Source organism: Parambassis ranga, chromosome 21 (genome assembly GCF_900634625.1).
Source record: "Parambassis ranga chromosome 21, fParRan2.1, whole genome shotgun sequence".
Classification (NCBI taxonomy): Eukaryota; Metazoa; Chordata; class Actinopteri; family Ambassidae; genus Parambassis; species Parambassis ranga.
In genome coordinates this window covers 18,582,211-18,595,202 of record NC_041041.1, presented here as the reverse complement: position 1 = coordinate 18,595,202, position 12,992 = coordinate 18,582,211, and the positions used below count along the sequence as shown (strand labels likewise).

The 12,992-nt window shown below is 40.6% G+C and overlaps 2 protein-coding genes across 2 annotated transcripts; both read left to right on the top strand.

Moving 5' to 3' along the window:
* Positions 1-4,034: 4,034 nt before the first annotated feature.
* Positions 4,035-4,976, top strand: LOC114453768 (olfactory receptor 5F1-like). The gene has a single exon (XM_028433662.1). The coding sequence runs from the start codon at positions 4,035-4,037 to the stop codon at positions 4,974-4,976; it is 942 nt and encodes a 313-aa protein (XP_028289463.1).
* A 3,379-nt stretch (positions 4,977-8,355) lies between these two features.
* LOC114453767 (olfactory receptor 5F1-like) lies at positions 8,356-9,279 on the top strand. Its single transcript, XM_028433661.1, has one exon. It carries the CDS (start codon positions 8,356-8,358, stop codon positions 9,277-9,279), a length of 924 nt encoding a protein of 307 aa, XP_028289462.1.
* The last annotated feature ends 3,713 nt before the right edge of the window (positions 9,280-12,992 follow it).

The window sequence follows — 12,992 nt, the reverse complement described above, 5'->3', positions numbered from 1 at the left end:
TGTGTACAGGTGTACCAAAACAATATTATAGTTTCCCAGATATAGTTATTTTAAACATGCAATATGTTGTTAAATGTAAATTTCAAAATCAGAAGGTTGCTGCAAATGTCCATGAATTTTCACATAAAGGTCCTATAAAGACTGCATATGTGTTTGTTAGTGTGGACTACATGCTACCTGAAGATGCCTTTTTACACATATCTTGTCAATTGTTACTAAGTATCAGACCACAGAACATCAGGGGCCATTTTCACAAAGATTCTTAGAGCTAAGCATTTCCCTTAGTTGTGAAATTCTAAGAAAATTCTCAGAATTATGACGTTTTCTAAGAATTTCCCTTCATAATTAAGACTAAATCATAGTAAAGATGAAGGAGGTCTTAATGTAAAAAAACTGTTAATAGTGGACAGGAGGACTTTTAAGAGGCTTAAGAGTTCCTTGAACAGGGAGAACATAATGGAGCGTCAGAGAGGAGAAACGTTCTCCAAACCATGATTGACGCTGAACTTATAAAACGCTACAGATCTTTGTATGTAAGGACTCTTATCTTAAAAGTGATTTAAGAACATTCACACAGTGACTCTGATGAAGGAGCAAACTAAAAGTTTTGTCTTAGTAAGGAGGGGTGGTTGACCCCGTTGCTAAGTGTGACACATTGTTTTAGGAGATATGATTGGGTGACAGGAAAAAAAACAAAGTACATTTGTGGGCAGGCCCTCACACTACTTGCAACCCACGGGACCTACCGTCACCTCCCCTATTGTCCAGATTTACTCTTCGTTAGTCTCCCCTCTGGATGGGTTGTCGGAACAAGCACGGCGGATACAACTCGTAGTTTCCACACTCTTTATTTCACACGTCATTCATGCATACGTCTAACAGTCATGAACATCTATTACAGTCAAACAGTATCTTTAACTTCCCACACCCATATCAGGAAATAAAGTTTCTACTGGAAAATCCTACACCTATCGTCACACGTCTTGTCTCCCCCATAATAGCTGTGTCTGCAGGGCAGAGGATTACACCAACATACACATAAAGACAGGTCATCCCTACAGTAGGTGGCCCACTGAAAGTAGCATATCAGCATAACAATCTGTGCAGTCAGATGTTCAGCATGACTGTAAAGTTGCATCCACATAGGGTGAAGTATGCGAGAGTTACAGCCACAAATCATTCATTTCCTGTGCGTTGGCAAAGGGTCAAATCTGTGGTGGCGCCACAGCCAGATCATATGACAAAGTACTGCACTTTTCATAAGTTTTGGTCCATAATGCTTTAAAAGTAACCAGACCAATTTTCAGCTGGATCGGTCAAATCCCCTAGGAGGAATTCATAAAAGACTTCCTGTGCATTTCAGAAGATACCTCCAAGAGACTTTTAGAAGTCATATGTGTACCAATTTTCCTGACTGTAGGTCAAACAGGGACCAAGATCTCATTCTAGGGGCGCTGCTGAGTCATGTGGCCACACCCTCACGTGGTGACAGTGTTATATGAAGGTACACAGGGGATAATGTCATGAGCGAGTATGAGGCAGACAGGATTAATAAATCAAGTAATACAGCAGCTTTCTCTATGGTGGCGAAGGATCAACTTTGTGACGTTGCCCCGCCCAGACGGTGTAACGTCAAGCTTGACCAGTGATGGTGAAAACAGGGAGTGGGCAAACTCGGGAAACCAGGGACCAAGCAAAGTCCAATGAGGAAAACCAGTCCATAAGGGTGACGAGGCAGGCAGGGAGCAGGCAGAAGGAAGTAATCCAGGAACAAAAGGGGTCATACACGGGAAACCACAGATGGTAATTGCTGGAATGCTTGGAAAACTCATAAAGATGATCTGGCAGAGACAAACAGGAAGCCCAGTGCTTAAGATAAGAAAGAAACGGGAGGATTCATGGGAGTGAATCTAAGAGTGGATGTAAGAACACTTCTCTGGGCATAACAGCATAACGAGATACTCAAAGTGACCCAAAGTCTTCCACTCGTCCTCCACTCTTACACGGACTAGATGATAGGTGTTGTTCTTATCTAACTTAGTAAAGATGTGAGCTTCCCGTAAAGACTCAAAGGCTGAGTTCATGAGGGGTAGAGGGTATTTATTCTTTATAGTAATGTTCAACTATCTGCTATCAATGTCAGGACGTTGTGAGACGGAGGACACAAATGCAGACTAGTCGGAAGTATCAGGCAAATCTCAGTGTTTAATACAGGCTAGGTTCGTTACACTGAAGTTCAGTCCGCGAGGCAGAGCTATCCAAAAGGGCAAAGACAAAAACCAGTGGTCAAAGTCCAAAGCAGTGATCGGTACACAGGAGTTCAGTCCGCGAGGCAGAGGTAACACAAAGGGCAAGGCAAAAACAGTAGTCCGATCCAAAACAGGTGATACACACGAAAATCCAAAACTCACTCGAAAACTCACTGGGGAAATCACAAGAGCGGAAGGCTACTTAGACGGCTGTGTCGCTAGGATTACTCACAAGACGAACTGGCAACAAGGGGCAGGAAACACACAGGCTTTATACACAGGAGGGCGGGAAGACAATTGGACACAGGTGAAGCACATTAGGGCGGAGCAGGTAATCACAGGAGGGGGAAGGGAGCACACATGAGGAAGGGGAAGTAAATAGAGCACAAGGGGGAGATCAAGTTTAAAAATAAAATAGGAAGTGACTAGTAAAACTAAAACTAATACAAACAGAAAATGAACTACAAAATAAAAGACCTGGCTGAAACCGTGACAATCAATGCATGGCCGAAGGGATTTATGCTTCTACAAAAAAGAAGCCCACCCCAATGGGCGACGTAGAGGGTCTAATGAGTCCGGAGCTTTAAAGAGTCAGAAATATAGTGTTCCATTGCCTCCCGCCAGCGTTTCACCAGGCTGTACAGCCGGCGTTTGGGCAAGGTGGTCACAGGTAGAAGGTCGATGGGGCAATCATAGGGTGTGTGCAGAGGCAGAGAGAGTGCCTTGCCTTGCTAAAGGCATCGGCTACGTAATTTTAATTGACCTTCTAGTGATAGGCAAGATCTTTCAGCTGTGGGCCCCTGCTCAATGCTCATCAGTTGGCCCACCTTCACTGATGAGTGCCAGCATTTGGGCGCAGTGGACAATCCTTTAGATAATGACCAATTTGACTAACAGTGGTGGTGCTCACCTGCCTTCAGGTGTCGATTCCATTCCGCAGGGGTGAGGCGGCATATTGGTGAAGAATGCCCCAAGATAAACAAACTCCTCCACTTGGCCTTGGACCCCATATTCCCAGAGAACCCCGCACAGGATGCCATGAGGAACACGGTCAGAAGCCTTCTCCAAATCCACAAAACACATGTGGAATGGTTGGGCAAGCTCCCATTAACCCTCTGGTACCTTGTGGGGGATATAGAGCTGATCCAAGGTTCCACGGCCAAGATGAAAACCACATTGATCCTCGTGAGGATCGACTAGAGGCTGAATTCTCCTCTCCAGTTACACTGGCATAGACTTTTCTGGGGAGGCTGAGGAGTGTGATGCCCATGTAGACGGGGGAGACACAAAATGTTTAGTTTTGTTTTTTTACTTGCTGGTATACCAGAATAGAAAAACAATAACTTTTTCTGTTTACTTTTTACCTTTTTTTGTAGATTAGCTGTTTTTGGGGTGACCAGTGTGACACTCGAGGCCGCTACTGCAGATAAGATGTATAAAGACTAATTAACTGGACAGGATGGTCATTTGTTTTTATGGACAATGATTGAGTGGATGGGTGGGAAAATACAGTATTTATCACTTTAGTGATTTTTGGGATGTCTTAATATGATTTCCTGTTTGCTGTGTTTTATTTGTTTATACAGATACAAAACAATAGAAAAAAACACTTGATTGTTAACTAACAACAATAGCACGGACCACAAGGGGCTGGTAAAGGAAATTAATCTGATTGGCTGGTTTTAAATCCCAGCTCAGGTGCTGCTTTGGTCTACACTTAGATAGAGACAAGAGGACAGATCAGACACTGTTAGGTCAGGTATTGCTCATTCAGGTTTCCTCACCATGAAGGACAATGTTTCAGTGATAACAATGTTTTATCTTTCAGGTTTAAATGAAACAATGAGCCACAGATGGATCCTGTTTTTTCTCACTTTGTTGTGTTACTGCATCATTTTACTGGTAAATGTTTCTCTTATCATCACCATCATCTTAGATAACAGCCTCCATGAGCCGATGTATATTCTGCTGTGTGTTTTCTGCATGAATGGACTTTATGGTACAACAGGTTTCTTCCCTAAATTTCTCTGGGATCTGCTCTCTGTTGTTCATATTATCTCTTATCCTGGTTGTCTTGTTCAGGCTCATGTGGTCTACTCATTTGTTTGTGGTGATCTGTCCATTCTTGCAGTCATGGCATATGACAGGTATCTGGCTATATGTCGACCACTGGAGTACCACACCGTCATGTCCAAACAGAGGCTCATGAAGTTAGTATGCTTCTCATGGGTAACTCCTTTCTGTGCTGGTGCCATTAACAATTTGTTAGCATCTAGATTACAGTTATGCAGCTTATATATTTCTAAGCTCTTCTGTGTGAACTGGGTTATTGTTACACTTGCTTGTTTCCCATCTGAAACTGTTGTTAACAGCATAGTAACCTATATCACCATGCTCATTTATGTTCTCCACGGGTTTTTCATAATATGGTCGTACATTTATCTCATTAAAACATGTGTCAATTCTATAGAAAACAGAGCAAAGTTCATGCAAACATGTGTGCCACATTTAACCTCTTTACTCGCTTTTCTTGTGACCGTTCTTTTTGACATCACAAACATGAGAGTTGGTTCAAAGGATTTGCAGCAGTCCCTTCAGAAATTTGTAGTCATACAATGTTTTGTCATACTCCCACTGATGAATCCGCTTATTTATGGCTTCAAACTGACCAAAATTAGAAACAAAATTCTGAGAGTTATATCTTTAAAATGTGATATGAAACACTGAACATGAAATGTCTTGATGCTATAATGTTGCACAGAATGAATTCCAAAGAATTCTAATGATTTTATTTACTAGATTTTATTAGTTTATTACAGCTACTGTGTGTTTGTGTGCCTTATACCACTTATTATTTTATACAGTTTTTGATTGTTTATGTACAGCGATGATAGTTTCCATTAAATATGTAAAGTTGAAGGATTTGACTTGACTTATTTAATGCTTTTCTATTTTTGATGCTTTAAGATGTTGCTGAAGAATGTGCATGGAAATGTTTGTTGACTTTTATTTTGTACCAGATTCTGTGGATATATTGACTGCACATGCTAACTTTTTAATTTATAAGTTACTATAAAAGCAGAATAACAAAATGAAGACAGGCGGAGAAAGCAGACAAGTACTCTTTACACATGTATGTTAATGGAAGCCTGAAAAAAGATGAAACACTTTGAAATAGATACCCTTTAATTTTCATCTGTGGATGCTCTTATTCATCCAGGTCATAGTCAAATTCTTCTAAATGACAATATCCTGGATTTTTTTAACATTGCAGTCAAGGATTGTTTTTTTTTTTGAAGACGCTTCGCCACTCAACAAATTCATGTGTGCCACATTTAACCTCCTTACTCACTTTTATTAACACCATCCTTATTGATGTTTTTAACATACAAGTTGGTTCAAAAGATTTTCTGCAGTCCCTTCAAAACTTTGTAGTCATAGACTTTCTTGTCATAAATCCTCTGATTAATCCCCTGATTGATAGTTTCAATTTGACCAACATTAGAAACCAAATTCTTAATGTCCCCACAGGGGGTCTCCTCCTGTGGGGACATGCCCAGAACACCTCCACAGGTGGGCGTCCAGCCACCTCCACTTCAGGGGAGTATGATTTTTGTTTGTGTAGTGACAGTGGGATGATTGATAAAATAAAATCACAGCACACAGCAATATAGAGTAATTGTTTATTGTTGTTTGGTATTTGCTGGTGGGATTTGGGTGGAAGCATTATCTGTAAGACACAAAGAAATAGATTGTTAAATTAGCTGTATAATGATTGGATTGTGTGTTTTTAATGATTGTTTAAGTGCTAATGTGTGAGGGGTGTGAGCTCTTACCTTTTGTTGTGGCCAGGGGTGACGGTCAAAAGAATTCCTCTTGGAACAGGCAGCTAAATATAGTTCCGGGCCAGTCCATTGAGGAAATAGGTGCATAGGTGATTGTATTGGTTGATTGAGGGACAAACAGTTATGAGTTTTAAACTAGCTTTTAAACTAATAAAAAAGGAATTCCATGTATTTATTGTAAATATATATTGCATTGTATTTGGTGTAAGGTGTATGGTGGGGTGAATGTAAAATGGAGAATGAGATCACCCATCTGGGAATGGGAGAGGACTCCAGGTGTCAGGGGTTGTGAGATGGAGGACACAAATGCAGACTTAGGTGAAGGCAAACTCAGTGTTTAATTCAAGCAAGGTTCGGTACACAGGAGTTCAGTCCACGAGGCAGAGGTAATCCAAAAAAGGCAAAGGCAAAAAGCAGTAGTCAAGTCCAATCCAAGTCACACACAAGAGCATCAAAAACTTACTCGAAAAGACGTAGGGAAACTTACTCGAAAAGACGTAGGGAAACTTACTCGAAAAGACGTAGGGATAATCACAAGAGCGGAAAGGCTACTTGGACGGCTGTGTCGCATGGAAGACTCACAAGAAGAACTGGCAACAAGGGGCAGGAAACACACAGGCTTTATACACAGGAGGGCGGGAAGACAATTGGACACAGGTGAAGCACATTAGGGCGGAGCAGGTAATCACAGGTGGGGGAAGGGAGCACACATGAGGAAGGGGAAGTAAACAGAACTGAAACACAAGGGGAAGATCGAGTTTCAAAATAAAACAGGAAGTGACTAGTAAAATTAGAACTAATACAAACAGAAACTGAACTACAAAATAAAAGACCTGGCTGAAACCATGACACCAGGTGTGGCATCAACTATTTAAGGCGGCCATTTTGTATTCAGGGGGCTGCTTCTTTGTGTGCTGTTGGGACCACATGCTGCCTAGTTCCCAGCATGTAGGTAAATTTATTGATGTTTGTACCGTACATGCAGAAATAAATATCTATATAGACTGCACTTCCACCGATGTCTCAAGCCTCCTACTTGGAAAGTCGAGCCGCTACATGGCCATCCTAACACGCTGTCTGAAAACACCCCCAGCCAAGCTCAACAGCTCCCCACCTCCACTGGGACAGTGTTGGTGAAGCACTGGTTCCCCTTTCTAAGGCACCAAACAGTTTGCCAGAAACTCTTTCAGGGTGACAAATGGTCCTCCTCTATGGCCTCTCCAAACTCCTCCCAGACCTGAGATTTTGCTTTCACAACCATCCTAGCCCCTGCTTCAGTAGTCCCACAAGCCAACCAGGCTCAATAGGACTCCTTCTTCAGCTTGACGGCATCCCTGACTTCCAGTGTCCATCACCAGATTTAGGGGTTGCTGTCTCATGACTGGCACCAGTTGAAGCTCTCTTGGAGGTGGGAGTGGATGGATTCATGGATACTATATAGTATAGTTTCATGTTGTGACAAACTAACTGAATCTCCTAATTGTATATCATTTATTTTTTGCATGACCCTCTATGTCCTGTGTCCTCATAGATGATATCACATTAGTTTTATATGTAATAAAATTTGGGCCATGTGTTTTTTCAAATCACTAAGTTTGAAAATAAATGACATGAAAATGATATAAATTAAATTGATTTTACTGAAGAATATGCATGTGTCCTGCCTGTAATATTGTGTAATATTGGAGTCATGCAAAATCCCAAAGAAAGCCTAAAGTTTTTATATAGCTTACCTAACTTTTTATGTGCAAATGTGTGTGCCAAAATAATATTTATTACATATATTTAAATGTAGTTTAAAAAAAAGAAAAGAAAGAAAAATAAGCAATAAAATACAGATCCACATATTGTACATCTCTAAAATTTGAATTAGTACTAGATATCACCAGACAGCATTGTGACACTTCTTAACATGAAGACGACAAGCGTGTGTGTGAGAGTGAGAGAGATACAGAGACAGGTCACCAGTCTGTCACTGGGGTCCCACACACCTGACTAAAATATGTTGATGTGATGTTCAGCCTGTGTGTATACATTGCTTTGGACATATACATTCTTTTACAATCTTTTTTTATTATCTACTCTTTACAGAGAAAATATTCTGTCCTGCCCCTTTCCAGGAACTGAATCTGATTGGCTGGTTTTAAATCCCAGCTCAGGTGCTGCTTTGGTCTACACTAGATAGAGACGAGAGGACAGATCAGACACTGTTAGGACAGCTAACTGTTAGGTCAGGTATTGCTCATTCAGGTTTCCTCACCATGAAGGACAATGTTTCAGTGATAACAGTGTTTTATCTTTCAGGTTTAAATGAAACAATGAGCCAAAGATGGATCATCTTCTTTTTCAGTTTGTTGTGTTACTGCATCATTTTACTGGTAAATGTTTCTCTTATCCTCACCATCATCTTAGATAACAGCCTCCATGAGCCGATGTATATTCTGCTGTGTGTTTTCTGCATGAATGGACTTTATGGTACAACAGGTTTCTTCCCTAAATTTCTCTGGGATCTGCTCTCTGTTGTTCATATTATCTCTTATCCTGGTTGTCTTGTTCAGGCTCATGTGATCTACTCATTTGTTTGCAGTGATGTGTCCATTCTTGCAGTCATGGCATATGACAGGTATCTGGCTATATGTCGACCACTGGAGTACCACACCATCATGTCCAAACAGAGGCTCATGAAGTTAGTGTGCTTCTCATGCATAACTCCTTTCTGTGCTGGTGGCATTGTCATTTTTTTCGCATCTAGATTACAGTTATGCAGCTCATATATTTCTAAGCTCTTCTGTGTGAACTGGGTTATTGTTACACTTGCTTGTTTCCCATCTGAAACTGCTGTTAACAGCATAGTAACCTATATCATCATAATCATTTATGTTTTCCATGGTTTTTTCATAATATGGTCGTACATCTATCTCATTAAAACATGTGTCAATTCTATAGAAAACAGGGCAAAGTTCATGCAAACATGTGTGCCACATTTAACCTCTTTAGTCATGGTTCTTGTGACCGTTCTTTTTGACATCACAAACATGCGAGTTGGTTCAAAGGATTTGCAGCAGTCCCTTCAGAAATTTGTAGTCATACAATGTTTTGTCATACTCCCACTGATGAATCCACTTATTTATGGCTTCAAACTGACCAAAATTAGAAACAAAATTCTGAGAGTTATATCTTTATAATGTGATATGAAACACTGAACATGAAATGTCTTGATGCTATAATGTTGCACAGAATGAATTCCAAAGAATTCTAATGATTTTATTTACTAGATTTTATTAGTTTATTACAGCTACTGTGTGTTTGTGTGTGAGACCTGTAAAATATTTTATCCAATTTTGATTGTTTATGTACAGCGATGATAGTTTCCATTAAATATGTAAAGTTGAAGGATTTGACTTGACTTATTTAATGCTTTTCTATTTTTGATGCTTTAAGATGTTGCTGAAGAATGTGCATGTCAGGAAATGTTTGTTGACTTTTATTTTGTACCAGATTCTGTGGATATATTGACTGCATGTGCTAACTTTTTCATTTATAAGTTACTATAAAAGCAGAATAACAAAATGAAGACAGGCGGAGAAAGCAGACAAGTACTCTTTACACATGTATGTTAATGGAAGCCTGAAAAAATATGAAACACTTTAAAATAGATACCCTTTAATTTTCATCTGTGGATGCTCTTATTCATCCAGGTCATAGTCAAATTCTTGGAAATGACAATGACCTGGATTTTTTTTTAACACAACAGTCACAACAGTCAAGGATTGTTTTTTCTTTTTTTGAAGACACCTCGCCACTCAACAAATTCATGTGTGCCACATTTAACCTCCTTACTCACTTGTGTTAACACCATCCTTTTTGATGTTTTGAGCAAGTCAAAAGATTTTCTGCAGTCTCTTCAAAACCTTGTAGTCATAGACTTTCTTGTCATAAATCCTCTGATTAATCCCCTGATTGATAGTTTCAATTTGACCAACATTAAAAACCGAATTCTTAATGTCCCCACAGGGGGTCTCCTCCTGTGGGGACATGCCCAGAACACCTCCACAGGTGGGCGTCCAGCCACCTCCACTTCAGCAGTAAACTCATTTCTTCCACTTGCTTAAGGAATGTAGATTGATAAATAAATTTAGGGCTTTGCTTTTCGACTCGGCTCCTTCACCACACCAGACCAGTACTTCGACCACATTAACCTCTAGTGTCTCCCTATTCTTTTTGTATTGTTTATTTTACTTGCTGGTATACCAGAAGGGGAAAAGCAATTACTCTTTTTTGTTTACTTTTTCCCTGTTTTTTTGTGGATTATCTGTTTTTGGGATGTCCTGATCTGTTATAGTGGTAGTATACTGGAGACCACTATTGCAGATAAAATACCATGTATAATAACCTGACAGGACAGTCATTCGTTTTTTTGTTTTTTATTTAATGGAAAATTAAATATTGTTTTGTTTATGCCAGCCAGGTGGGTAAATATGTATTGGGACATGTGAAATGATTTTTTTAAACATGTCTTAATATATGATTTTAGTGAGCATTTGGTTTGCTGTGTTGTTTTGTTTGTTTATAGAGATATAAAACAATCGAAATAACCCTTTGCTGGTTAACACAAGTAATAATTAAAGCTGCAAGCAGCGATGACGGGCCCTTGCACTGCGTGCGGTCTGCAGGACTCACAGCGGCCGCCTCCCTTATCGCCCTGCATCCTCTCTCCCCCGTTACTGGCACAAGCTGTGGTCTGCAGGGCAGAAGAGTATACCAAAATACCCATATACAAAAAGAAAAAGAAGCCACACCTCCCAATCACATGGACGCGCATTACCTGAAGACGAGCTGCGGTCTGTGACTTTGGCCATCGTGCACGTACCTCTCTGGTGAGCGCAGAGCAGGAAGAGAGTGACAACCAGCCAATACTCTACGCAGGGCTGTCCCAGAGGATTGGCTGATGTTTGTAGCATTTTTATAGATTTCACAGATTCTTCATTTTAATGCAAAACTGCCAAACTAATTGGTTGCTATCGGATTGTAAAGAGAAGTTACACTAATTTAACAAAAAGTGCATCAGAATGAAATCCCCTATAGGAGGAGTTCGTAAAAATACAGGGAGCATTGCCCCGCCCACACGGTGTAACTTCGATCTGCGCTTTTGATAACTTTTGCTCAGCCACGTCTTTAGAACCATGTGACAAAATCTTAGGTCTATGAGAGCATTACCCTAGGAGGAGTTTGTTCAAACACGAGGTGTGGACATTGAAAATCAACCGGAACACAATTCAAACTGCCAGTAGGTGGCACTATAAGAGTATCATCACATTAGCATATCAATCTGTTCAGAATGACAGACTCAGCATGCCTGATTTTTTTCATCCACATTGGACGAAGTATGAGGGAGATACAGCCACAAATACATCCATTTCCTGTGTGTTGGTGATGGATCAACTTCGTGGTGACGCCACAGCCAGACCGTATGACGAAGTGCTGCGTTTTTGATAACTTTTGATCCCTGACCCTTTAAGGGCAAGCTCACCAATTTTCAAGCAAATCCCTGGATTTTGCAAAAATGAGAGCAAAATGGAAGACGACATAGTTTTTTTCAAAATGGCAGACTTCCTGTAGGTCGTAGCATTTTCGTCCAAGAGGCTTTTTTTCTTGTCACGAGGCGATACATCAGTGTACCGAGCTTCAAGTGTGTAGCAGTTGCTGTGAATATTTTCACACTTTAGGGGTGCTGCAGAGCACCAATGGCGACAGTGTCATGTCGCGATTTTCCTCAGGGGACAATTTTGCACCAAATTTGGTGAGTTTTTGAGCACGTTCAGGGGGCCAAATTTGTGATACCCTGGATGGAAGAACAATTAAGTATAACAATTGCTTGCATTTCATTACGGCTCTCGCAGGTTTCATGCTCACGCCCTAATAATTGCTGATTGTTACAGGGTAGAGCTGGTCCAGAGTTCCACGACCAGGATTAAGTACAGCATTGTTCGTCCTGAATCTGAAGTTCAACTATAGGCCGAATTCTCCTCTCCAGTACCCTGGCATAGACTTTCTATACCATGGTACCTCCAGCCAAGGCTAAAGAGTGTGATCCTTCTGGAGCCCACACTCCAATCCCCCTTCTTGAAAAGAGTTATACAGTCTTGAATAGACTATAGTATTCCTTCCACTGTCTGAAAAAACCCCCAGTCGAGCTCAACAACTCCCCACCTCCACTGGGACAGTGTTGGTGAAGCACTGGTTCCCCTTTCTAAACAGTTTGCCAGTAACTCTTTCAGGGTGACAAATGTTCCTCCTCCATGGCCTCTCCAAACTCCTCCCAGACCTGAGATTTTGCTTTCACAACCATCCTAGCCCCTGCTTCAAGAGTCCCACAAGCCAACCAGGCTCAATAGGACTCCTTCTTCAGCTTGACGGTATCCCTGACTTCCAGTGTCCATCACCAGATTTAGGGGTTGCTGTCATGACTGGCACCAGTTGAAGCTCTCCTGGAGGTGGGAGTTAAAGCTCTCTTTGGCAGAGGGTTCGGCCAAACGTTCCCAACATACCGTTATATACTTTTGGCTCTGTTCAGCTTCCTCCTCTGCCAACAGATCCAATTTACTACCAATGAAATTTGATTTCATGGATACTATATAGTATAGTTTCATGTTGTGACAAACTAACTGAATCTCCTAATTGTATATGTTTTATTTTTTGCATGACCTTCTATGTCCTGTGTCCTCATAGATGATATCACATTAGTTTTATATGTAATAAAATTTGGGCCATGTGTTTTTTCAAAACACTAATTTTGAAAATAAATGACATGAAAATGATATAAATTAAATTGATTTTACTAAAGAATATGCATGTGTTCTGCCTGTAATATTGGACTCATGCAAAATCCCAAAGAAAG

Excerpts from the sequence above, each read along its gene's own strand:
- LOC114453768 (XM_028433662.1), top strand. The coding sequence starts at position 4,035 with ATGAAGGACAATGTTTCAGTGATAACAATGTTTTATCTTTCAGGTTTA.
- LOC114453767 (XM_028433661.1), top strand. The coding sequence starts at position 8,356 with ATGAAGGACAATGTTTCAGTGATAACAGTGTTTTATCTTTCAGGTTTA.